We start from the raw sequence: 23,334 nt of genomic DNA on the forward strand, positions 1-23,334 counted from the left end.
CTCTGGTCGTCATGAGCCCCACGCATTTGTTAGATCATATGCTCAGGTGGCGGCCAGAGTTCCCTTTCCCCACTCTTTTACCCTCTCCTCAAAGGTTTTCTCATCCTCCGCCTAAGATGAGTTTTGTCCAAAAGCAGGATTTTTTAAAGTTAGAAGGCCTAGTCAAAGATTTGATAGCATTAGTCCATCGAAGGACAATCAGCTTGTAAAGGGGCTTTATCTGAATGAGCATTGTCTTATATCCAAAAAAGATTGCACAAAGATCAAGGTTCTTGAGGAACTAGCTTTAGATAGGCAGGTCTCGTTCATTTCCATGACAGAAACCTGGCTTCGACCAGGAGTCTTAGTTGAAGACCTAGCCATGGTTGGTTTCAATTTAGTTCGATTTGATAGAGTACGCCCTGACAATCCCATTTTTCCGCATGGGGGCGTATGTCTATATGTTAGAAATGACCTGCACACTAGTCATGTAAAAATGTCTAATGGAGAAGTGAAGGTCTTAGTTTGTCATCTCCAAGGTCTTGATCTGTCTATTGTCACAATGCATAGACCGTACTTGTTCTGTAAGTTCTTTCTTGTCAGCTCTCAAATCAATAGGAAATGGGTTGGTCCAGTCAGTTTGATCAAAGGTATTCATTGTAGGGACTTCAATTATCCGGCCAGCGTTGTAGAGTGGGAGGCTAGTCCCGATGGGTATATTCCCGTATCGAAATCGACATCTCAGTCGTTCGAAAAGCTGGAAGAATTCGCGATCTTGCCCAATTTCTCCCAGCATGTTGGTGTAGCCACTAGGGAGAATAGCGTTCTCGACTTGGTCTTTTCCAATGACCCTGATCTGATCCAGTATGTCAATGTGTGACACCTAGTAATCTGACAGATTATCATGTTCTCGAGATAGGGTCGACCATTACTCAAAAGCCGGCGTGCTCTAGTGTAAGACCGGTCAAAAAGGTCGGTTTGGCTAACTTCAAGTTCAAAGATGAGCATTGGCCGTTGATCATGGAAAGATAAGAAGAACTTGACCTGATTTTAATGCTGAAACAGGAGTCATCCATTGATGTAGCCTTAGACAAAATGATTCTAGTTTTTGAGGAAGTCTGCTCCACTTTAGCAATCTCTGAATGTGTTCCACAGTGCGGGGCACAGTCTAAAATTCCGAAGTATAGGGAAGAATTTGTTCAAAACGAGTTGCAAACCAGCAAGAAGGGTCCAGAGCACTTTGAATCCGATAGTTGTGGCTAGCCTGCAAAGAAAATTGGAGTTGATCCAAGGTAGAAGTAAGGCCTCCATTGAGACAGATCAGTTGAAAAAGGAAAGTAGAGTAGTTCAAGAGGTGAGGTCGAATCTGAAGGCATTTTTCTCTTATGCAAACTCTAAGAGAAAGATCAAACACCCTGTAGGGCCTTTTGAGGTCGATGGGGAAGCCACAGACAATGTATACATACTTGGAGATCAGTTCTCTAGGGTGTTTTCAACTCCAATGAGTTACAAAGGCTTGTCAAGCTGAGCATTTAGATGATCTTATAGTCACAGATCAAGATGTAAAATTCTTTCTTACAGTATATAAGTCCTCAAAAATAATGAAAGAGTCTAAATAGCTACTGCAATGTAAAACTTTGACCCTTGAGAGGCGGACGATGAGGAGGAGGAGATATGTTTCAAAAATTTGAGACAATGAGTTTTGGCACTCCCCTTTGGCTTTTATAAAAAATACTATTTCGCGACTCAATATTCTGTGTTATGTACTGACACAAAAGTGCAAAAAAATGATCTGATTTATGAAATCGTCTTAAAAACTGGCCGTGTTGAATGGCTTTATCTTTTTGCCCAATATTTGAAGCTCTCGTTTTTTCGAAGCTGTATTTTTCCCATAAACTTCAATATTTGACGACTTAATGTATCGTGTCGGAAACTTTTGCTTGAACATTCAGTTTGGTTTTGAATGTTTATTTAATATTTTGTGTAGCGAAAGGCTACTAATTGAGGACTGTTCACTACTATTTAGGTTTGATGTGTAAATGAGACGGATACACTCTCTTTTTATATACTGGAATAACAAAACATACAAAACAAATGAAATTGGTCGTTTTCAAATTCAATGTTATTTAGATATTTCGCCCATAAAACTTGATTTTATTGGGAGTCTCTACTTATCGAACTCTGAAAGAAATGCCCAAACCAATATAGGTATTGTTTTAACTGGAAATTAATAGTAAAAGATTGGATAATGCACGAAAAAAGATTAACAATCTTTTACTTTTGCAATTTTAGATAACGGTATCAATTTTTTGGGCATTTCAATTGAGATCTGTCGGGAGCATCTTAAAGTTAAAACTTATAAAAGGTCAGTCTAATCCCACACAACTTATGAGCGATTTGATAGATCATATCTTGTCAACTAACTCTGCTCCTAATTTCCATATCTTCATCAAAAAATGTTTGTGAAAGGTGCATGTCCAAATGTGTTTTCCGGCATGCAAGTTTTAATCTGAGTACGAATTATATAATGCAGTAGTAAAAGCTATTTATTATGATTGTAAGCTCTAAAACTTGTTTTCAAATTTTCATCTCAAACATAGATAACTCCATAAATCTATGGTTTTCTATGATCTCGAAACCTAATAAGCCTTTATAAGCACCGTGGAAACGAATTGAGAAACCTCACGTATGCGATAATGTCTCTCATGTCTACACTTTTTCAGTCAGGTTAAAGAGGTTTCAAAGGTAGCGATGATTATCTTCCGTTACAATTTCAATTTCTCATGAAAAAATAAAAATATGTACAAATCTACTGCATTATTTGCAGTACAAATGGCAAACGTTATTAATCTTGATGCAATCAAGGAGGTCAAATCAATTGTCTAGTCCTAATAATGGCCGCATGAGGCGCTGTCTTTAATCATACGTTCCGTGACATTTTCGAACACATGCCCGATCACCGCCAAACATACACGTCATTCACTGAATTCCGTCAGCATCGCTTCACTTGCTAACTGGCTACCTGGCCTTCTGACTTGTTGCTGCATGTAGACAGATATTTGAACAAACCCCCTCTTGTCACGCCCATTCGGTCCTTTCGACCCAACTAAAAGTTGCCTATTGCGCATGGATGATTGGTGAAATCCGGAGAATTCGAGCCAGACCATTGAATTGGGCTAAAATTAACGTTTTCAAGCGGATCCGACGCTGTTTTCGCGTAAGCATAGAATCTCTTTAAATGATTTTTAATACACTATGCAAGGAGTAAATCTGGCTATTCCTAGGTTCAAAACCTGAACGTTAGAGGTCAAATGTTTTTTGCCAAAGCCTTTTAAAGAGCTCAATTGTTCCAAGTGTTTGTTGGCTTTTTGCCACAACTGATCCCACATTCCAGGTACGCACTTCGCTAGATTAGTTTGAGGTTGTTCCCAATTTTAGTGCCCCATGCCGTCCATTCACCCTCGAGTGGATTTTATCCGCTCCTCTAAGGTCTCCATGCGGGTATGCGGGCCCAAGTTGTCCATCTGCGGCCTTTGTCTAAGTATATGGGGCATGTTGCAGCTAGTGTTCATGTCACTGGCTTTGCACAGCCGCAGTGTGGCCTTTGTCGAGGATATTCCTGATCCTGGACCGGACGTGGAGGTAATTTGACTAATTCAATGCAAAATTATCAAAGTTTCGTAAACTGTTGATTTGATTCCAGACGCAAGAGCAATATCTTGCTCACATGGAAAGGAATTACGATCTTTTGGCGCACAATTGTGGAGTGGCTGCATCTCTTTACCTGGTCACGTTTTTGGTGTCCTTGCATCAGTATTGGATGAATAGCAAAGCTTCGCCCACGGGATATCAGCGGTATCATTAGACGTCCTCAACCCGGATCTTCCTCATCAAATCGCAACTTTCAGTAGTGACGTTTCTGATGAACCTTAACACATTGCTGTGATACAACTGCCTTTATGATTTGGTCTACCATCATCACTGCTGGTGCCTTGAAACCAATTCTCAGAGGCCGTCACGAGTCCCTTTTAACGAGTTGCTGACCATCACTTTGGCATAATAAATAGTCTTCTATCTCCTTCTTATGAACGACTTTTTCTTAAAAACCAAAATCTTCTCTCAGGTATGTGATTGCCTCAGTGAGGATTGTTGTTCATAGGGCTGCTCAAAATTAAAAGAATATACAAATGCCATTTGCCTTTACTTGTCTGAAATTTTTGCGTTATTTTGGTAATATGCATTTTAACGGGTTTTGCCCATAAAAATCCATCTTGTATCGATTTTTCTCTTTGTTACTGGAAAAAGATTGGAAACTTTTTGGTGTTTGTTATCACTTATTGCTTGTTTGAAAACGTAATTGTATTGTTCCCTTACAGAACGAGCTCATTGTCTAGCGCTTGACGTTACCTTGCAAGATTTGGTCTTTGAACCAATTTTAGAAATTGTTTGCCTCAACGCTGTGCAGCGGCTCATCTGACAGACAATTGATAAAATAATTAGCAAATCTCAAATGCGTGTAAAATGATGGTGAGCAAAAAATACAAGAGAAAAAAAAAACCGGTGCACATATTTTCTATTTAAGCAATTGATCATAAGATGCCTTGTTTCTTACTTCCAGTGTGCCATGCATCCACTGCTCAAACTGGTACAGTTCGTTAGGTTATTAAGAAAAGATCATGTGAAACAATAAGAAGCAAAAGTGCTGAAAGGATCGAACGAGAAAAACAGCACTTTCAGTGTTTCAGGAAAAGGGAAAATCTATTTAGAAACTCGCAAATTCGCAAGGCACAAAGATTGGAAAAAGTGAGGTTAAAAAGTAATGGTGTGTTTTGAACAGGCTTGGAATTCCAATCTTAGACATGGACACTTAGGGATATAGACTTGTACTATTGTGAAAATTTCGAAAAGCCTGAACCATTCCATTCCCAACCAAGATCTGACACTATGAATGAATTTGTCCAAATTTGTGCCCAAAGTCCACCTTGATGGACTGAGGCTAGATAGTCAACGGTATTTGACCAAGATTTAAATCTTAAGCCTCCTTTCAAACAACTACAGACGCTTTTAACGATATCAATTTGGAATGAACCACTTCACAATTAAATCCTATAAAAGTGACAAGCCTTTAATGAACACCATTTTCATTTTTTAGCTTAGAATAAAAACAGTGGAGAGGGGGGTATTAACCCAGCCGAAATGGCAAGCCTGGGCTTTATTATGGACAAAACTCAGTCACTCTGAACTGAAGCCGGCCAATTCAGAGTGCAGCTCATTCATCATCCATATTTCCCGAGGTCCATGAATAAAGTCAAGGTTCTCAATTATCATAATGTATGTATGTATTTCGGTCTTTGGGAGTAAAAGTGTTTGAAATGGTGGGAGAGGATATAATGAAGACCGTGGAACCTCATAAGCCATATCGGCTTGTTTTCATGAGGTCCCTTGTTCTTGCGCGTATTTTACACTACAAGCATTCGAATCGCCGCACCGGGTTTTGGACCTGAGGACTTAAAAAAGGGACATGGTTCAACTTAGGATAGTTAGTCGGTCACTCGTAAAATACCTGCACTAATCAGTTACATTTTATTGAGCAACTGCAGGGTTACTCACGTTTTGAGTCCGTGCTACTACAGGGTTGACCCCGTAAAATCGGCCAGAGAATATCCTGAATTTTGAAAAGAGAGAGATTAAATTAGAAATTTTGGTTCTGAGAGGATGATGCTTCATGTTTGCGCTAGTTATGTAAGCAAAGGTTATTCGACATATTGCCTCTATTTTTTACTACAGTCTTGAACCGGCGTGTTGCCTCAGTACAGATTTGCCTAACTAGTTCTGGTGGAATTTTATCCCAGGCAGCCTTTTAAATGGGCAATCAAAGCCACCACATTTGGATACATTTTGTCCCCAATCTTCGTCTCTAGAATTGCCTAATCAAAAGAAAATCCATTGGCTTCCAATTTGAAGAGGAGGAAGGCCAAGAGTTTTTATCCCAAAATGCATCAAAATTGGCCTTGCACCAGTCTTGCATGATTCGAGAGGTATAGGCAGGAGTACCATCATGCATATAGAGCTATCCATGTTCCCATTGCTGTTCATCAACACACGGGAGCATTTTTTGTTCAAGACAAAAACCCCAGTGACCCTCACGCCCTGTGGAATGACAATCAAGGGTGCCTTGTGGTCACTGTCAAATATAGCTGCCCAGACCATGCCGCTGGTAGGAAGTTGGCATAAAAATACTGTTCTTGAATCCACAGGAATGTCCTTGAGGTTCTTCTCATAGAACCGGTAACTTTGCCTGTTCCATTGAACGGTAAAGATTTGCCTGTCACTCCAAAATCCAATATTCCAACCAGCCCAGTTCTGATGATTTTGGTCCCTTCTGGTCTACAGGGTTGGCCGCATAAGACCGTGCAAGAGTGTAAGTAATTACTGCTTGCTAATTTGAGTATTCCCATTTTCCTTTTTGTTTTTGTCTCAGACTGAAATGGCAATACCAAAATCTGTTAGGGAGAAGATTAGTGAGATGCACCATGCTGCTGACACCGAGCAGACCATTGCAACGAGGCTTCAAGAGGCCAAATCTTCTATGACATTATTGTTTGCTTCAAAGACTGGAAATGTGGAGATCAAGTCAAGAAAACCAAGAACTTGACCCGATTAAGAATCAAACATGAGGTTGCATACTGATTGATTGATAACTCATCAACACTTTGGCGATCAGCATTTCCAACCAAATAGTACTAGGAAACAAGCTGACAAGTTGACAAGCTTTTGGTGGCTAACTTTAAAAACATCACTTTTGCTAAATTTGCCTCTAACTTTTCTAGCGTAATTGAATGGAAAACATGATGATGAAAAGTTGCTGGTACACTAGAAGTATACAATATATAGGTCTCTGTATATCCCTGATTGGATGTCAAAAGTGTTTGCAATGTTACCCTTGAAAATTTTGAAGGGTATCTCACAAGAGTAGGTGGTATATTTATGGTGTCAGAATAGATTATCAATAAGTTGTTCAGCAAAAGCTTGCTTGTTAAAGTCAGGCATCACAGAGCATATTCTTGTGCTTCTACATTGGTTTGTCTGCAAACAAGAGGAGAATCAAGCGGATTATTGGGTCTAACAAGCTAAGTAGCAACTGACTGATGAGTAAGGGTTGGAAAAATAGTTCGTTATTTTGGCCAAAAAAAAGTTGTTTCAAAATTATGAAAATCAGCCAAAATAAGTTTCGCAAACTTAAAAATAAGTTTCAAAAAAGTGAAAAAAGGTTTAATTAAGTAAGCTATTCAAGTATAATGGTGGTTTTAAAGGTTAAATTTGATTGATCATTGTTTTTCAAGGGGTTCTTGCTCTTTGGATGGAGTCTTGCCTTTACATCATCAAAAAAATAAATTTCCATGATGACTCTTCAATGAAAAACATCCTGAAATCATGGTCTGGGACAAGATAGATGATTGGTCTCTCAAACCAATACCATCAATGCGTCATGATCAAAAGCAATTTAATACAGAAAAAACTTATTGTATTGTTCATATAAAAAATAAAATCCACCCTCAGCTACCTGGCAATGCCAATCAATACACATGCACATTCTTAAGAAGAGATGATCACAGTGAAGGAATGGATTTAAAATGGTAGCAACAAATACGAGGTGGATATAAATATTTTCATTGTTGGGTTTTTAGGGGGAAATAGTTTGTTAAAGCCATCATATGGAATATGCTGTACAGGGTGGACAGAAATCTAGCACTCTTCGCGCCTTCCAAAAATTCTTCCCCATACCCTCAGTGTATAGAGTCTCAGATTTCCCTTAAAAGGGAATATTGAAAAACCTAACATCAAACCATGAATGATCCAATTTCATCTCTTTCTGCTGTCTTCCGATATGCCCCCATCTCGACTTCTCTGGTCACTTCTAAAAAGGCCGCTATGATTTCCAATCGTTCAGACACAACCTCCACCTCATGCACCTCATGCACCGCTTACCGCTTACCGTTCAGTTCTTCAAGCCAGCTATGACGTAGTTCGGAAAAACAAAACCTGCCCCCGAGCTTTCACTCCCATTCAGCCCAGATGGCCAAACCCGCCTCAACCTCTGGACCAGCACGCCTTCAGAGAAAGAAACACATTTCAAGTCCTCGTGGCCGAATCCGGCAGCCTAGGCTCCATGCAGTCATTCAAGGAGACCAGTGGCTGTCCATGTCGGTGGTCCGCGCCCTATGGTGTGGTGAGGCAGAGAACGGTAGATGAGCGAGCAGGCGAGCGAGTAGGTTGGCCTACATGCCCGTTCCCTGGCTCAACCATCCTTCTCGAGTTCAGCATCCGCTAGCCCAAGTTAAGCCACATCGGCTACGAGGTCATCTCCCGCTCTCCCTAGACAACGTTGTGCCACGGTTCAGCCCGTGCCTGCCCATCCTTTGCCTCCGGCTGGCCTCCGATCCCGTGGACCTCGATATCAATCGATCTATCTTATCTATCTATCCACTGCTTGAGTGTCTGTCTTGGGTGTCAATATTTGGGATCGAACGGGATTGGCACGTGGACTTGAGTCATGAATAACGGCGGTAATCCGGCGGGATATGGGCGGGGTATTACTAGTGGACCCCCGCCCACCGGTGACATGGGGGCGGCGAATGGCCGGGAACTCCGACGACCGCATCAAGGTGGCGGTGGAGTGAATGTCAATGATCTGTCCCGGAACATGAGGCAAATGGATCCCTTCAATTATAATAACGGTAACGCAACGTTAGAAGAGGCTGTTACACTTTCAATTGACTTCAATTGAGAATTAATACTGTTTTTAAAGATTGCCAGTAGTATATGACACGGTGATGATGGTTGCGGTAAAAAAATCAAACTTGATGGTTTGACACGTATCCACTCAACCATTAATTGGGTCACATTAGACATTGGTACCCATAAGGGTTCGATGAATCAAAATTTTTGCAAATTTAAGGGAATATGCTTAAATTAAAAAAAAAAAGACAAAATTAGTGTATTTTACTTTCGTGACAAGCGTTTGAAACTATGACATTAGGTACCCACCGTAACCTTGATTCTCAACCTTTCAATGGCATTGGCGGATATGGCCCGGATTCATGAACCGATAATTTTACTCCATTCTTTTCTTCCGAAATCCGAAATCCTACGTAAATAGGGTTGGGTACCCATGAAAAAAAGCCCAGAGGCTTATGGGAAACCTGGGGCATGCCTAATCTTCTTGTACCTATACAAAGGAATCCCCGAAATACATACATACATACATATGAATATTTGCCGGCACATAATTAAGTAGCAAAAGAAGCCAAAAATGGCATCGAATCCGATTCTGACAGTTTTTTCCCTTGTCTCTATCTTTTAGGTTCGGGTGTGCCTTCCGTGCCACGCCCCAGTGCGGATGGGTGGTCTTCGGGCAACAACGAATACGATCAGAATTACGACGCCGTGCCCGCTCATCACCGAGCCCAATATCAGACCGGTCCGGGCGTACCCGCCGCCTACGGCTACCAGCACGCCCAACGGCATCATACCCCCGCTCAAGCCCGACTCAACGTGACGGCCAATGAGTTCAGGTTAGTGTCCACGGTTTGCTCGGATAGGTTTAGACCGCCCGCGATTTGAAACGTACCTATGTCCATTGTGGTTCCAGGCCCAAGAGTCTGAGTGCTTCCGCGGCGGAATTTGTGCCCCGGAATATGGCGCGGAATACGTCGCATTGGGCCGCTGTTCAACAGCAACAACATATGTATCTCGATCCGTTGGAGGAGGTTCGCGGTGGGGTGGGCGTGTTGGTGTATTCTCCGGCCAAAATCGACCAGATTGCGGAACATTTGACCAATGTCTTGTCCGCCGTGGCCCACGATGTTCAGACCCTTCAGGTAGTTGCGGGGATAGTAATAGATGATGTGGGCGGAACCAGGGGGATTGATCGAGATATTGCTCTCCTTGGATTAGAGTTGTGTCGATTTGATGGTGGAGACTTGTCTCGTGGAGCATAATTTCCGATATACCGGTGCTCGATTACTGGACGCCCTCTCTGTGGGTGTGGTGGATCAATCTGGAACCCAACCCGTCAGAACCGTCCTTCTTTCCAAGTGAGTCTGGTAGCGACATCCCCAGGACCTGGTCCTTTGGGGCCGTCACATGATATATAATACTGTTATTTTTGGTTCCTTGTCAGATGTCAGAGTCTGAGAGAGCAGCACACGAATCTGAAGCCGGATCGTAGGCGACAGTTCATTCTGTTCATGGGGGACCTCTTTCTGCATTTCGGAATCTACGTGGGAGATCACAAGCAACGGATGCCCTTGTTGGGTCTGGCCGTGATTGACCTACTCACCACTCTCCTGTCCGTGGAGAATCGCAAGGATAAAGACAATCTCAAGTGTGTCTCGCAAACTCTCAAGGTATTGTATTTATATGGCATATTTGTGAATTAGTTACTTTATTAAATAAGCAGTAACAGAGGAGAGGTCGAATGTTTTGTCTCAATGTCGAGTTCTAGAGAGAAACACATACCTCTTATACATTATTGAGTAACCCGTATCATCCTTTTTGCATTTGAATTTTTGCTTTGATAGTGGTAAAGAATTTGTAGTCGTTGATCCGGGAGCTTCTTTTAAGTCAGACTTGGACAAGTTCTTCACCAAATCAGACCTTTTTTTTCAAGGGCTAACGAGGCCAAATCAGATGTAATAGAACATAAAGCTGAATAAGATATACCTTTACAGACATGAAAAGCTCCCTGATCTCTTGTCCATTTATCCATTTTCTGGTTTTTTTACATGTACGAGTATGCAAAGGGATTGACATAAACATAAAAAAAAACCTCTTTTATTGTTAGGTATTCTAATCCCATATAAGTCCCCCCCAAAATAGAAGCTAAGGAAAACTGTTATTTAATTGCTGAACAATTTTCATGGGAACAACAACGCGTTTTCAAACATTGTGTAATTGACAGACCATAAAGAATAGTACCTCAAGCAGGCTCGCGCTTAACAACCCTCGTTACTGGCGGGAATTCGGAAAAAAGGTCATCTATTTTAAATTGTTGCCGAAATTGAAAGTAAATAAATAAAATGAGTTCTCTTTCCAGATGTCGATTTTTTCAGACCATTCATTGATCGGCCTTTTTTTCTTCTTCATTGTTTGCAGATGTGTGGCGCTCGCTTAGAAGAGGAGGAAGCCAATTCCAATGCCAACAAGGATGGCGCTTCCAAGACGCCCAAGTTGGACGAGCTCATGGCCGTGGTTGAGGAAGTCGGCTCATCGCCACCTCCTCCGGGCATGTCCATCTACATCATAGAGATGATGAGTATCTTGGTCCAACTGAGAAAAGACAACTGGGGCCAAGACTCGAATGGCGGTGGAGGTGAAGAGCGGTTCCAAGACAATGCCTACCGATCGGACTATAACCACTTCCAGCACAACCATCCTTCCACAAACTCGGTAGGTCTGATCATTTCTATAAGGCTTGTCAAGTGAACGTGTTCATGAACGGCTGACGTTATTCCATGGAGTAAAATCAAAGACTTTGTGCATTGTGCATGCATTGCATTTTGACCTGCTTGTCTAGGCAAATAGCATTGTGGTATTGAGCCAATTTGATAGTGCGTTCACCGAATTACGCTAAACATGTTCACTCTGTTGGGTTTTGTAACACAGCTCACTCAAAATCACTTGATTATTTAAAATTCAATGGGCGGATGGTGCGAGTTGACTGTGATGTTTGTCTTATTTCTTAGTTCATTTCATATTTAGCTCACCTTGAAGGTTCAAAATGCCTCTTTTAAGAAAATAACGTTACTATTCAGAAATCAGAACTTTAGAATCAGATACTTCAGAAATACACCCAGACTAGTATTTGACATTCAAGATTGCAATGTTTATTTTGAACGCCGATTTGGGTTAGTTCTCAGAAAGATGGCTCGTTCAAAGAGCAAATGTGTAAGTAAGACAATTCTCATTAGCATCAAATACGCCAATTTGTTACCTGAGACACGTTTCAAGCGTTCCTGAGTCGGTTCAATTACGAAATACGTGCATGCATAATTAGCTCGTGAGTAATGACTTCATTTCATCTTTGTGTCTGGGCCTTTTTGTTTGTGAACTCTTTAAACTGAAGATGCAAAAAAACTTTTCAAAGAAGAACCCACATAAATCTTCATAAATTAAGCCATCAGGTCTCAAAAACAATTTGATAACACGAGCTTGTTTGTGAGTTGTAATTCACCTCATGCAGTGTTCGTAGGTGAAGTGGCTCTTCAAGACATTGGTTTAAGTTTTTAAAAGTTAATTTTAATTCGAACATTTAAAAAGTCTGCTCAAAAATATTGTACGGGAAAATAACATTGTAAATTTCAAATTTGAGGTGACATTATCTTTTGCCTTTTTTGAATCTAACGCACCAACTTTACTTCAATTTTTAGGGTTCGAGCTTCGGGGATGAGAGCGCACTAACCAAGGAGGAACTCAGATTCATGGCCGAACAAATGGGTGAGCCCTTTGAAGACGATGCTGGGGAAGACACGGAGCCAGAAATGGATCCCGAGATCCAGTCCGCGTTCGACGAATTCCTTGAATCTCAGGGCCAAAAGCGTTCCTAGTGGATCGATGCCCTTGTGACACCCCTTTCCCCTTCCATTTCAATTATCACTCCATTAAGTTCTTGTTCCACATATCCACTTAGGGCCTGGTTTGAATCGCGTTCATCAAATCGGATCTTGGGGGGAAAATGTGACCAATGAACAAAGAAATCCCACCACTCTAGCCCATCATAATCCCATGTTCTACAGCAAATGAAATTGGATAAAGAGTTGGTAAAATTTGCTTGTCAAATTTTACTTGAACCACGTTAACCCCATCACAATCTCTGAAGAACAGCAAAAAAAAAAAACCTACATGAAAATACACCTCACAAAATTGGATATTATTCTACACTATATAATTGCTTCTGACTCATAATTTTTAAGAATAAATCAAGATCACTTTCCAAGAGGAGGAAATCAAAATGCGAAGCTCTTTGTTTGTGCTTGGTGGTAGTTGTCTCGTAATTTATTTTTGGCAAGTTCATCTGCGGGCAAGGGTGATTAGACTATTAGGCCACATGTCATTCAAGGACATGGTGATCATCATATTACATACAATACATACATTGGCAATCAATCAATCAATAGATAGATAAATTAATAATAAATAATCGATACTCTTGTACATTCATATCACTCGCGAGAGAGACTTGATTTAGAAGTTCTCCTTTCGATAATGGAATCCGTACTCGTCGCACTTCAACTTGAGAATCTTTCCCAATTGCGGACTGCCACAGAAGAAAACGGTCACTTTGCCTTTCTTCTCCTCGGAGATCGTCTTGAACACCTTGTCCCAGTTTGGGCGCCCTGCATTCGTCCGGGTTTTCAAGCCCGTGATCAAGTCACGTTTGGACTGCAAAGCAAGGAAAAACATATTTCAACCACTCACCACGTTACATCAATAAAATCCCTGCCATTGATTTATTCGGCTTTGTTTATCTGAAAATCGATCCATCTCTAGAGCTCTATGAAGACATGTGACATGACTCCTTGAGAGTGTTTTGGATTAGTGATTTGATATACTGATGACCCCTGATGCTTCAATATGTTGGCTATTATTAATACCTTTTTATGAAGTAGGTCAAGAGCCAGTTGAAGGCCCACAGCCTTCATGTCGGTCTTTTGCAAGGCTGAAGTGATGTACATGTGCATGTCCAGAAATCGCTCCATGGCGCCACCCTGTTCAGCTTGCTCGATTTCCAATTGGGAGAGAAGATTGACAAACCACTCAAAGGATCTTTGATCACGATTGATCCAGAAGAAATCCACTTTTCGGAGATTCAGCACGGATGGTGTCAGATCATTGGTCCACTTATAGTGGCATTTGGGGCATGTATTGCGGGCTTGCCAGTATCTGCAAATAGACATCAGAGCATGTTCTTCTTCCTCTTAACTTCAAGAAGTATTTTTTTTCAATTTTGAAACATGCAATGAGATCATCAAGCTCAAGTTTGCACCTGTTTGAAGCAGGTTAAAGCAGATTGACAGATTCCAATTCCAAGCTCTCTAGGCAGAATGAGTGGCGTTTCTTCTCCTAAGCCTTTATTAGCGGCTCAACCAAAGAAATGTTTGCTTAAATCAAAGTACGATGATGTGTTGTAAAAGTGTTCATTGTATAAGTAAGACATTTCCGTACCTAGACCTCTAGGTCAAAATGAGCTTTCTTTGATGTTCGCTTCCATTGGAAAGACTTATAAAGTTAACGCGGTAAGTCTTAAATAATGTTCAGCGAATACTTTACCTATTCGTGCCTTAGGAATAGGCTAACTTACCTATGCATAATAGACTGCAGTATAGAGGCAAACGGAGTAACACCAATACCGGTTCCGATGAGAACTGCATGTTGAGCTCGGAATATTTGTGAAGTGGGAGCTCCAAAAGGACCGTCAATATAGACCTGTAAAATAAACATTAAACATTGATTGATAAAACTGCATTCACAAACCTGTTCAAGCCCATCAAAAATGATTTCATGCCACCACTTACAACTAATGGTTTCGTGAGTTTGATTAGATTGTCACTGGAATATCCTCGAACTTTCTTGACCACGTGCAATTTCGGTCCTTCTCCAGGAGAGTCACCCTCAATTTTCTCGACCACCCGGTCCAAGATGTAGGAATCCGAGTGCAGACAATCCTGACCCTCGGAAGTCACAATCTCCTCCAATCCTGGTTCTTCATCGATAGCTGTGGCAAACGAAAGAGACAGGAAATGTCAGGTAGGTGGTTTGTACTACAGTTCTTGAGATAATTATGAACATTGTAGAGACAGTTAATTATCCCCACATCCCCTTGACGCCCTTATCAAACGACAATTAAGATTGATTTAGGTCAGATGTAGCCAAAAATACCTCTTTCATAAAGGACCAGCCCATTTTAATTACAAGTAAGGCTAGCTTTAATCAAATTAGACGAGCTTCTAAACAGAGGCCAACTTCCACATTTCCAGTCTGGCCATTAAAAACAAAATATACAAGGCCAAGCACGGCCATAAAGCCATTGGGATTGCGAAAACAATTCATCCGAAAATTGGCAGTCCTGGCAGCGTAACGATAAGTAAAGTACAGAAATGTCCCGATTTATAGAAGGTTTTTTCCTTAATGCTTGCTTATGAAGTTCAAATTTGTAGCCAAGTTTGAATTGTTGGAGCTGCTGCATATTGAATAGGATCAAAGTACAAATCACCTTCAGGAGGTTTGTATGAAATGATGGTGGGTTTGCGTCTCATGTATCGGAAATGCCTCGCGACGTTTTGGGATCCGCCGGTCTTGGTCCCGGTCACCGCAGCTGAGGAGGACTTGGTTCCTTCCTCCACGCCCTCCTCGTCCTCTTCCTCCTCGAGCTTCTCCAACTCCGCCTCTCGGGCTCTGTAATGCCACAGAACATGGATTTATAATCAAAATGGGTTTGAAAACTGGTAATGACTGATGTGCATACCTCATGATTCCATCTCGACGTTGCATCCGGGCTCTGATGTTCTTCTCGACCTCGGACATGTTGTTATTCTCCTCGATCTCGATCTCGTGGCTGATCGAGTTGGGGGATGGAACACTCAAGTTACTCGAAGTTCCCGAGAAAGACGGGTTCGAGATCCCACTCAACGCATCTTCTCGGCGACTTTCGCGGCGACTTTCTCGACGTTGCCCCCCACCAGTCAAAATAACCGAGGTCTTGCGGGCACGCTCCTTGGCCGCAGTTACAGTTTGTTGAAACCGCTCGAACTTAGTGATTGGTTCCTAGAAATGGACCGGATTTTAACTTTTCTTGGCATATCATTTACGGTCTGGCCGAGGTTGCAATGAGTTCAAATCCAAGTTGCGCTCATGAAATAACATTGCGGAAACATTCACTTTTAACTCTCAAAACCTAAGCAAGAAACTTTCAACATCAAGGTAGAGAGGGTATATATTACTGCACCAAAATGTATTACTTCAAACCATCAATATTGTTAACCAACAATATAGCCACATCTAAGGTAATCTTGAACTGAAGGAAACTTGAAGCCCTTTTTTTATTTTTTTTATTGTTGCGTTTTGAATTCAAAGGAGTGTTCAATTTATACAAAAATAGATCAAACTCATCTTTTGCATTATTCCTACATGCACAAAAACCTGCCTTTGATAGGCCCAGTGTCATTGTTGCAAATTTGCCAAAGTACCAATCAATTCTGCATAAAAAGGTAAACGACATCCGTGTCAGTTTTCTAGTTGTCCCTCCCAAAGCTATAAAGCCCCAATAGAGACATGATGAAAGTACAATTGACATACCTCGCATTTCCCACCATGCATAGCACACTCAAGCCTTTTCTGCTCGGCCTCGAAATACTCGTACAATTTCGACGTCCAGTGTCCGACCACTCGGATATGCAATGAAATCGTGTCCGTTTGCTCGGGGGCACTCGAAATCGTAAAGGGATGCCACTCGAATGTGGCGATATGCGGGATATTGATGAAGATATAATCACCCGGCTTGAACGCGAAATGTGGTGGTCTCTTGATGACCAACGACACCACTCGGGAGGGTAGAACCACACCCGTGGTCACCCAGGATTTTCCTGAAAAGAAGTCTGCCATCATTACACGACCGGACGGACTCTTGGGGGGGTAAGATGTTGAACGGCAATTCTGAATCTCGAGGTTTGGGTTTACCCTTGTTGCTGAGACTGTTGCCCACCCGGTAGACTTTCTCAATTACGTAAAGGATGCAGGGCACGATGAACCATTTCCAGAAGTTGGGAGCGTGGAGGATCAGTAACATCCAGTAGAACACGTACAGCAAATGGGTCCAATAGAACACCTGAAAGAGTGGACATCTTTGTATTCACACGACCTCTACCAATCATGTTGGCCCCTAATGGACACTGATCTATGAGAGCGTGGGACCGCTGAACAATGGCCAAGACATAAACAAAGCCAAGCATTGATAAAACTACCGAGCTCTGGCTAGAACTTCCAATATGCCTCTTCCGTGATTATCTTAGAGCCTCTTCTCCTATCAGGGATAATAACTAATGAACCCTCGAGTCCCTACCGACCACATTCTTCTGACCATGAGATCGCTACATTGCACCTGGAAATAACGTGTATTTATGAATGGGCCTCGGTAGAAGTGCAGAAACAGGGCCTAGCAAGATCGACGATATGTGATTGTGAATGCATCTTGAGGGCGACTTAAGTGTTTTTCCGTGCCCGAAACGCAGTCACGATTTTCCCTTGAAAATCCCTCCAAAGAAGATGAGACCGAGTGTCCAAAGTTACTCAAACAGACCTCTTCAACCAAGGACAGGATCGTTCAGGGCAGCACGATGTGTGTCCAAGGTGTGAATTGACTAATTCAGAGCCCTTTGTTTAGGCTGTCGGTTAATGAGAGTGAGGATGATCTTGGCCAGGATTGAGGCTCGTTAATTGTTTCAGAATTTATGGTGCGTCCGAGATGCCATTTCTTGGATTGATTTTTTATGCGGATAATGATCCGAAGATTGAGCGCGGTTGGGGCGTCAAATATATTCCGCGTCCAAATCACGCTTGATCTGTTTCACCTTGAGGGCGAAAACTTGCTTATGCCGTCATTGTTGATTGTTTCTTGGTTGGGGAGAAACTGCCCTTTTAGCACCATAAGAGAGGTGCTTGAAAAACCCATCATCGTGATCAAATTGAAAGTGATATCACGGCACATTGCATTCGAACTTATCTACCCACCACAACATTGCGCTGATGAAACTAAATTCCTATTGTTCACATTTTACAAGCGACAACATGAGGTTCTACTTTGTTCAGAGTTGTTGCGGGTGTATAAACATTTTGTATGGAGTGAAAGGCATCGGATGCATTTGCGGTGCTTTGGCCGTTCTGGGATTGGCACAGCAATGCATAATCCAGAATCTGGCTGGAATCATCATCTTTGCAATTCTCGTCCTACCCAATGGTCTGGTTTTCGCTGGAGCTCAATTCAAGCAGAAATATCTCCTTCTCCCTTGGATTGGATTGTATTTATTGGGAGCTTGGGCCATTTTAATATTGGGCATCATTGAGGCCTTGGGAGGAAATGGCCTTTTGGTTTGGATCTTTCCTATCTTGGGGTGTAAGTACGATGTAACAGTACGTACATATTTGCAAAAAAGGGACCACATTTACAGTAGATGGAAGCGCTACCTTGATTTGGCTACAAGCCCTTGGCAAAGTTTTTTTTTCATCTTGGAGCTTTGATTATGGTAATCTATTCCGTAAGGATGTGGTCGCTCTTTTTGTCGCATCATACGAACACTTTAAGAAAAGCCTCGTTTTCACCGCAAAATATTTCTGGAAGGAAGGCCAGTTATGGAAATCAAAATACTCTTGAATTCCCATTTGACAAGCACTCAATCCTTGTACGTTCGAGATTAAATACTGTCTTCGGAACTTGGGAATGCCTATAACAACCAACTTTAAGTACAGTTTTCGCAAATACCTCCACGTTCATATAAAAGCATTTCTAATTGTTTCTTTAATGTACAAGCAGTGCTCAAGTTTTTGTTTTTTAGAGGAACGATTTGTTTAATGCTTGTCTATGCTTCACTTCTTCTTGACGTCCATAAGAAAGGAGCTTTAGATCAAGTTGAGACTTTACTTTGATGCCACTGCAAGTGCATCAAGTGAGTGGTCATCTTATTTTAAAAATCCATTTGATTCTGGTTTTGAAGTGCCCTCATGTCGGTCTTGGGACTAACTAGGAGGTTTGCTACCCCTATTTTTAGTTGAGCACAATACTCAAGATGATGAGGTTCTCACATGTCATTTCGCAAAAAAGTAACATTTCAATTGCACAAGTTGTTCGGAAGGTCAAAGTTGATGAGAGAGAAATATAATACTCGTGTTTTGCATCTCTTTTATTGCAGTTCCGATTTATGTATACTCTTGGCTGGTGACCGTGTCATTGTTCAAAAGATTAAGCGATCCATTGGACTCACTGAATGCAGCACCAACCAATTCCTCGTGACCTACAAACTTATCCAAAGTTCCAAAAAAGTTGAGGATCATTACTGGTTCCAAGTTCTAACTAGAGATGTTACACTCTTTGAGATGGTTGACTCGTAACACTCGAGTCATTTTCGTTTAAATCGAGCTTTGATGAGTCCTCATCATGACTTTAATGTATATATTTTTATGAAATAGCTTCAATGTAACAACTTACTTGAAAATTCTGCATCCAAAAACGCACCTTCAAAATTAAAAGATTAGCTCCCGTTGAAGATGGCATGCTTAAAACTAAGAAAAAGCGCTGGTTTAGTAGAAAACAATTTTTGTCATTTCTGCACCATTTTTCTTTTCTTCCAAAATAATTTGTAAAGGTGGAGTTGGAGTCTTTGTTGTTGTTTTTGGGAAAAACTCTCATTTTTTTACTGAGACTCGTTTATAACCCTACATTCAACACTAGCATGCTATTTGACAGTGATTCAAGGGGAGTGTGTACCTTGTCATAACGACTCCATTAGGCGGCACTTCTTTCCAGTCAAGCAAAAACTGCGAGCAAAAACTGACCAAATATGTCATCTTTAAAGCTGCTAGACAAACCGCAAGTGATTTTTTTTTTCCTCCGGTAGACAAGACCTGGCACTTCCTTTGCTCTGCAGCTCTGTTTGAGTTCAGGCGACTTTTTCCACTTCAAGAAGCTTCATTTATTATGCCGTCCATGTTTACGGGTCTCCGTGGTAACGAGTGAGCCTAATTATCAGTATGTCATCGGGACTCTTGTGAGTGATCAACTTGCTTCGATTTATCATTGACGGCACAAAGGAAATCTCGTGACCCTGAATTTCTTGTATGTAGCACCGCTGACATATAGATTTAGGGCAGAGGATCAAGTAGCAAGCTCGCTTGTTTGGCTGGTGCTTTTGGCGCAATTTGAGATATCGGTAATCGGTTTTTAATTCTCTTGAGGACTTGATGCTGAGCAACCAGGCATGAAAGATGTCAAACGGCTTGTTCATGTTCCATTCGCCATTATCCACTTTTGTCTTACTCGTCTCTTTCCCTACAAAATCACGTCTGGTCTCAAGGAGAATTCACAAGATGCTCGAGGCTTTATATGTGTCAATATGACACATACACACAGATAGATGATCAAGTTGAGATTGTTTTAATGCAGGAATTCACCTCAATCCTGATCATGTGCCACTTGCCATCATCCATGCCTCGAGGTCACCGTGATGAACCTAAGACTTTTTTTATTTGCATTGAAAATTGGTTGCCGTTGTTGCGCATTTGAATGTAAAGCACCTTCAGCAGAGGCATTGTACATAATTGAGATGGCAATTAAACCATCATCTGACTTCCCAGATCTTCAATTGAAAGTAGACCCCAAGATTGAGACAATAAAACCCTGGAGAGGAGATCTTGCATTCCCTCTTTCAATTTGAATGTGTCCGTTTTGCCCTTTTATATGCATAAAAAAATGTCTTTCAAAGGAATACTAACAATAATAGAAACGGCATGCGTGCATGCAATCTCGCCATTTGTTTGTGGCGTTCTTTTTGGCAACTTGACGTGCCTTGGAAACAAGGCAAAGATCTCGCAACAAAATGGCGAGGTTAACAATCGGAATTTAGAGCAAATTCGTGACATCCTCTCTCTCTCTCTCTCGGCATAGCAATGACTGAATCCGAGGAAGTGATATTTACCTCAAAATTGCGAGAACCCCCCTTTTGAAAAACCAATGGGGTTGAACCATCTTAGTACATATAGAGGGCCCCTTGCGATATAGATCTGAGTTCTTTCTTACCTCAAAATATCCACCTTTTCGGACCCATTTCATGGAGCAGAAGAACATCACTAGGAAGATGGCCACCAAGGCTACGCCAGTTGGGTTGGCCACGCCTCCAATGGTGCCAAATAAGCGGGGTTGGGCAGTGAAAAGCCAATCGGAAAACGAATACGAGGAGTTGGCTGGGACTGGAGCTTTGAAGGCGGACAAAGGGATGTTATTGGCCTCCAAAAGACCTACAGGATCGGGTACGGAATTGGCAACTGAAAATGAACCCAAGTATATGCGTTAGTAAGTGAATGACGTTGTCCAATTACGATGAGACTGTATTTTGGACGTGATGACGATAAGTGTTTGGCAACCCTGAGAGCAGTCATAAAAGCAAATGAGGGAAAGGATGAAAAATGAATTGGTTTCACGCGTGAGCGATTGACTGCGAGACTCGGGATGCCGTCTTCATAAAGTCATCAATATTGGTTAACCATTGATTCCGTTGGGTGAAAGATCAAATCCATCCCCCAAGTGGTTGGCTGCTCAGATCCACTGGTTTGATTTATTGCCAAGCAGCCCGTAGTATAAATCACTCAACCATGGTTTGAGACCTGAAACCCCCTTCAATGCCCCACTAGACCACCCTCCACTTTGACTATATTCCTTCAAAACACGCCATAAATCTATTTGTGGGAGGTTTGGATTAATCCCGGAGATGAAACCAATTAGTTTGGGTTAGCTTGTTTGTTCATGTTTTGGGCCACGAGGTTATTCCTGCCGAACATGAGCGGGAACGAACGTGAAGAGTGACAAAGCAAATGGTTGAATTGGCAGAGATTTTGACATGATTTTTGACAACTCCATAAAGTGATGCTGAGAGTAGCCGTGAATAGAACTATGATGATGTGAATGTTTTTGCATATCACCTCTTACAATCGTAATCTGTAGAAAGGGCCTAGCCGGCTTGCTGCAAAATGTATCCCCGACAGCGACGAATATGAAGTGCTAAGAGGTCGTGATCAAGTTTTTGTCGACTAATCATCTCTTGACAAAAAAAAGAGGTGGAAACACCCAAGCCAAATCACCGCTAAGAATCGCTATTCAATCCGCCATGTGTTGATTGTTCGCTGCATAATATTCTAGGATGCTAAACATGCATTTCTCGCAGTGAATGGTCATTTTCCTGATGGGCAGGTTGGATTTCCTTGAATTCGGTCGAGGAGTGAGATGTTCCAAGGCGGGTTTAATCCGATTTCCCCATCACGCTGGATTAAGTCCCACTCATCGGACTTAAGACGTGTCTTGAACGATCTTTGTCATTCTCGGGATCTTGAGGCGATCTCGGTCCTTGGAAGTTGCTAACAATTGGAAGGCAGAATAACAATTGCCTGTTGCAATACCACGACCACCACTTAGACACATTTGATGACCAGGGCGTTGATATGAGTCAATAAAAAAAACTTTGCGTTTTTTAATTCCAAACAACGGCACTGGCAAAATCAGACATCCAACCCCACATGTTGAGAATCGCTCAAGCCGCAAACTTCCATAAAGAAATCTGCCATTTGTTGGACAAACTCTTGCTCGTCAAAATGAAAATGTGTTGATTCATTTTTTATGTCAGGATCTTTACCAGGGTAGACATGTTCTAGTTCTACCGATTGTTGCCTCTAATCTCCGTTCCGTAGATGGTCACCTTTGGTAATACTTTGGCTGTGGAGTAGATACTATGGCATCCCTGACAAAAAGCGTTTTAGGAGGGAGCTAAGTGGCGTGAGCGGGTGTTTTTGCACAATTTGCCCTCTGCTGGTCTTTGTGCTGGTGAAATGCGAATATGTGTGATTTCGTTTTGCATGAAGGAGTGATACGAAGCAGATTTCAGATTTGACTTCGTTGTGGTGGACCATTTGGCGCATGATTTCGTCTCACCGTTTTCGCCATTCAAATCAGTTCATCTCTTGGTTAGTTTCCAAACCACCCACCTGAACAAGTATTGCATACTTTAGCAACCAATCTGGCCCTATTAGATTTCTTGCTTTTTTTGTTCTGGGATATCTTGCGAATCTGATTGACTCTTTAACATTACCGTTATTCAATCACTTTAAAAAACGAGCGGTGTTATTTTCCTTCGAACGTTTCAAGGTCCCAGATCATTTCAATGCAGAGTAGTACTTGAAGAAAGAGCCCTGAAAATATTGTATGAAAATCATTTTGCACTCTTTGTGGGCATCTTCAAAATAAAGTTCTTTACAGGGGCTGAAAGTAGATGAAAAATGGGATGCTTTACGCATAAACATCTTATTTTCGTGCCTTAATGAATATCCATTAATAAAAAAATGAAGTCAAAATGAAAGCTGATGTGGGAACAAGCTGGATATTTTTGAAATTGCAATGAATGGTTCAATTTGAATGATATATTGAGCCATTTAGTGACATTTGTTCGTTTGTTTTTCACAAACTTTTGCTAACTGCAAAAAGGAATATGATCCCAAGTATCACTAAATGAAAGCCTATAAATCTATTGGTTAATGTTTGTA

At 41.6% G+C, this 23,334-nt stretch overlaps 3 protein-coding genes and 1 long non-coding RNA gene across 6 annotated transcripts in view; 3 read left to right on the plus strand and 1 right to left on the minus strand.

Moving 5' to 3' along the window:
• The first annotated feature begins 2,958 nt into the window (after nucleotides 1-2,958).
• On the plus strand, nucleotides 2,959-4,064 carry LOC131892837 (ribonuclease kappa-like). 2 transcript variants are annotated; one of them, XM_059242690.1, is made up of 3 exons: nucleotides 2,959-3,196; nucleotides 3,374-3,621; nucleotides 3,683-4,064. In XM_059242690.1, the coding sequence occupies exons 2-3, from the start codon at nucleotides 3,424-3,426 to the stop codon at nucleotides 3,842-3,844; spliced, it is 360 nt and encodes a 119-aa protein (XP_059098673.1). In that variant the 5' UTR covers nucleotides 2,959-3,196; nucleotides 3,374-3,423; the 3' UTR covers nucleotides 3,845-4,064. The 2 variants fall into 2 exon arrangements, with proteins under 2 accessions (XP_059098673.1, XP_059098672.1); XM_059242689.1 differs by having other exon boundaries at nucleotides 2,961-3,196; nucleotides 3,418-3,621.
• Nucleotides 4,065-8,244: 4,180 nt separating this feature from the next.
• LOC131877082 (polyadenylate-binding protein-interacting protein 1-like) lies at nucleotides 8,245-12,992 on the plus strand. The gene is made up of 7 exons (XM_059222644.1): nucleotides 8,245-8,717; nucleotides 9,344-9,554; nucleotides 9,632-9,860; nucleotides 9,937-10,076; nucleotides 10,163-10,388; nucleotides 11,137-11,430; nucleotides 12,411-12,992. Exons 1-7 carry the CDS (start codon nucleotides 8,534-8,536, stop codon nucleotides 12,585-12,587), a joined length of 1,461 nt encoding a protein of 486 aa, XP_059078627.1. The 5' UTR covers nucleotides 8,245-8,533; the 3' UTR covers nucleotides 12,588-12,992.
• LOC131877080 (NADPH oxidase 5-like) overlaps nucleotides 12,985-23,334 on the minus strand; it is a 50,540-nt gene continuing 40,190 nt past the window's right edge. Inside the window, exons 10-18 of one of the 2 annotated variants that reach the window (XM_059222640.1) lie at nucleotides 20,825-21,069; nucleotides 16,717-16,864; nucleotides 16,336-16,622; nucleotides 15,506-15,804; nucleotides 15,254-15,435; nucleotides 14,556-14,755; nucleotides 14,342-14,466; nucleotides 13,635-13,923; nucleotides 12,985-13,422 (exon numbers count right to left, since the gene is read on the minus strand). In XM_059222640.1, the coding sequence (XP_059078623.1) occupies nucleotides 13,225-13,422; nucleotides 13,635-13,923; nucleotides 14,342-14,466; nucleotides 14,556-14,755; nucleotides 15,254-15,435; nucleotides 15,506-15,804; nucleotides 16,336-16,622; nucleotides 16,717-16,864; nucleotides 20,825-21,069 (1,973 nt within the window). In that variant the 3' untranslated portion in view covers nucleotides 12,985-13,224. Of the gene's footprint in view, nucleotides 13,423-13,634; nucleotides 13,924-14,341; nucleotides 14,467-14,555; nucleotides 14,756-15,253; nucleotides 15,436-15,505; nucleotides 15,805-16,335; nucleotides 16,635-16,716; nucleotides 16,865-20,824; nucleotides 21,070-23,334 lie in introns of both variants that reach the window. The other variant, XM_059222641.1, reaches the window with a different exon arrangement.
• Nucleotides 17,624-20,463, plus strand: LOC131877085 (uncharacterized). Its single transcript, XR_009372850.1, has 2 exons — nucleotides 17,624-18,148; nucleotides 18,942-20,463. It is a non-coding gene; the product is annotated as an uncharacterized LOC131877085 (long non-coding RNA).

The sequence above is a fragment of the Tigriopus californicus genome, chromosome 2, assembly GCF_007210705.1.
Source record: "Tigriopus californicus strain San Diego chromosome 2, Tcal_SD_v2.1, whole genome shotgun sequence".
Taxonomy (NCBI): Eukaryota; Metazoa; Arthropoda; class Copepoda; order Harpacticoida; family Harpacticidae; genus Tigriopus; species Tigriopus californicus.

Coding starts and splice junctions, on each gene's coding strand:
- LOC131892837 (XM_059242689.1), top strand. CDS start 3,110: ATGATTGGTGAAATCCGGAGAATTCGAGCCAGACCATTGAATTGGGCT. Junction 3,197..3,417: donor GGATCCGACGCTGTTTTCGC/GTAAGCATAGAA, acceptor TCCCAATTTTAG/TGCCCCATGCCGTCCATTCA. Junction 3,622..3,682: donor ATCCTGGACCGGACGTGGAG/GTAATTTGACTA, acceptor ATTTGATTCCAG/ACGCAAGAGCAATATCTTGC.
- LOC131877082 (XM_059222644.1), top strand. CDS start 8,534: ATGAATAACGGCGGTAATCCGGCGGGATATGGGCGGGGTATTACTAGT. Junction 8,718..9,343: donor TCCCTTCAATTATAATAACG/GTAACGCAACGT, acceptor TCTATCTTTTAG/GTTCGGGTGTGCCTTCCGTG. Junction 9,555..9,631: donor GTGACGGCCAATGAGTTCAG/GTTAGTGTCCAC, acceptor TTGTGGTTCCAG/GCCCAAGAGTCTGAGTGCTT.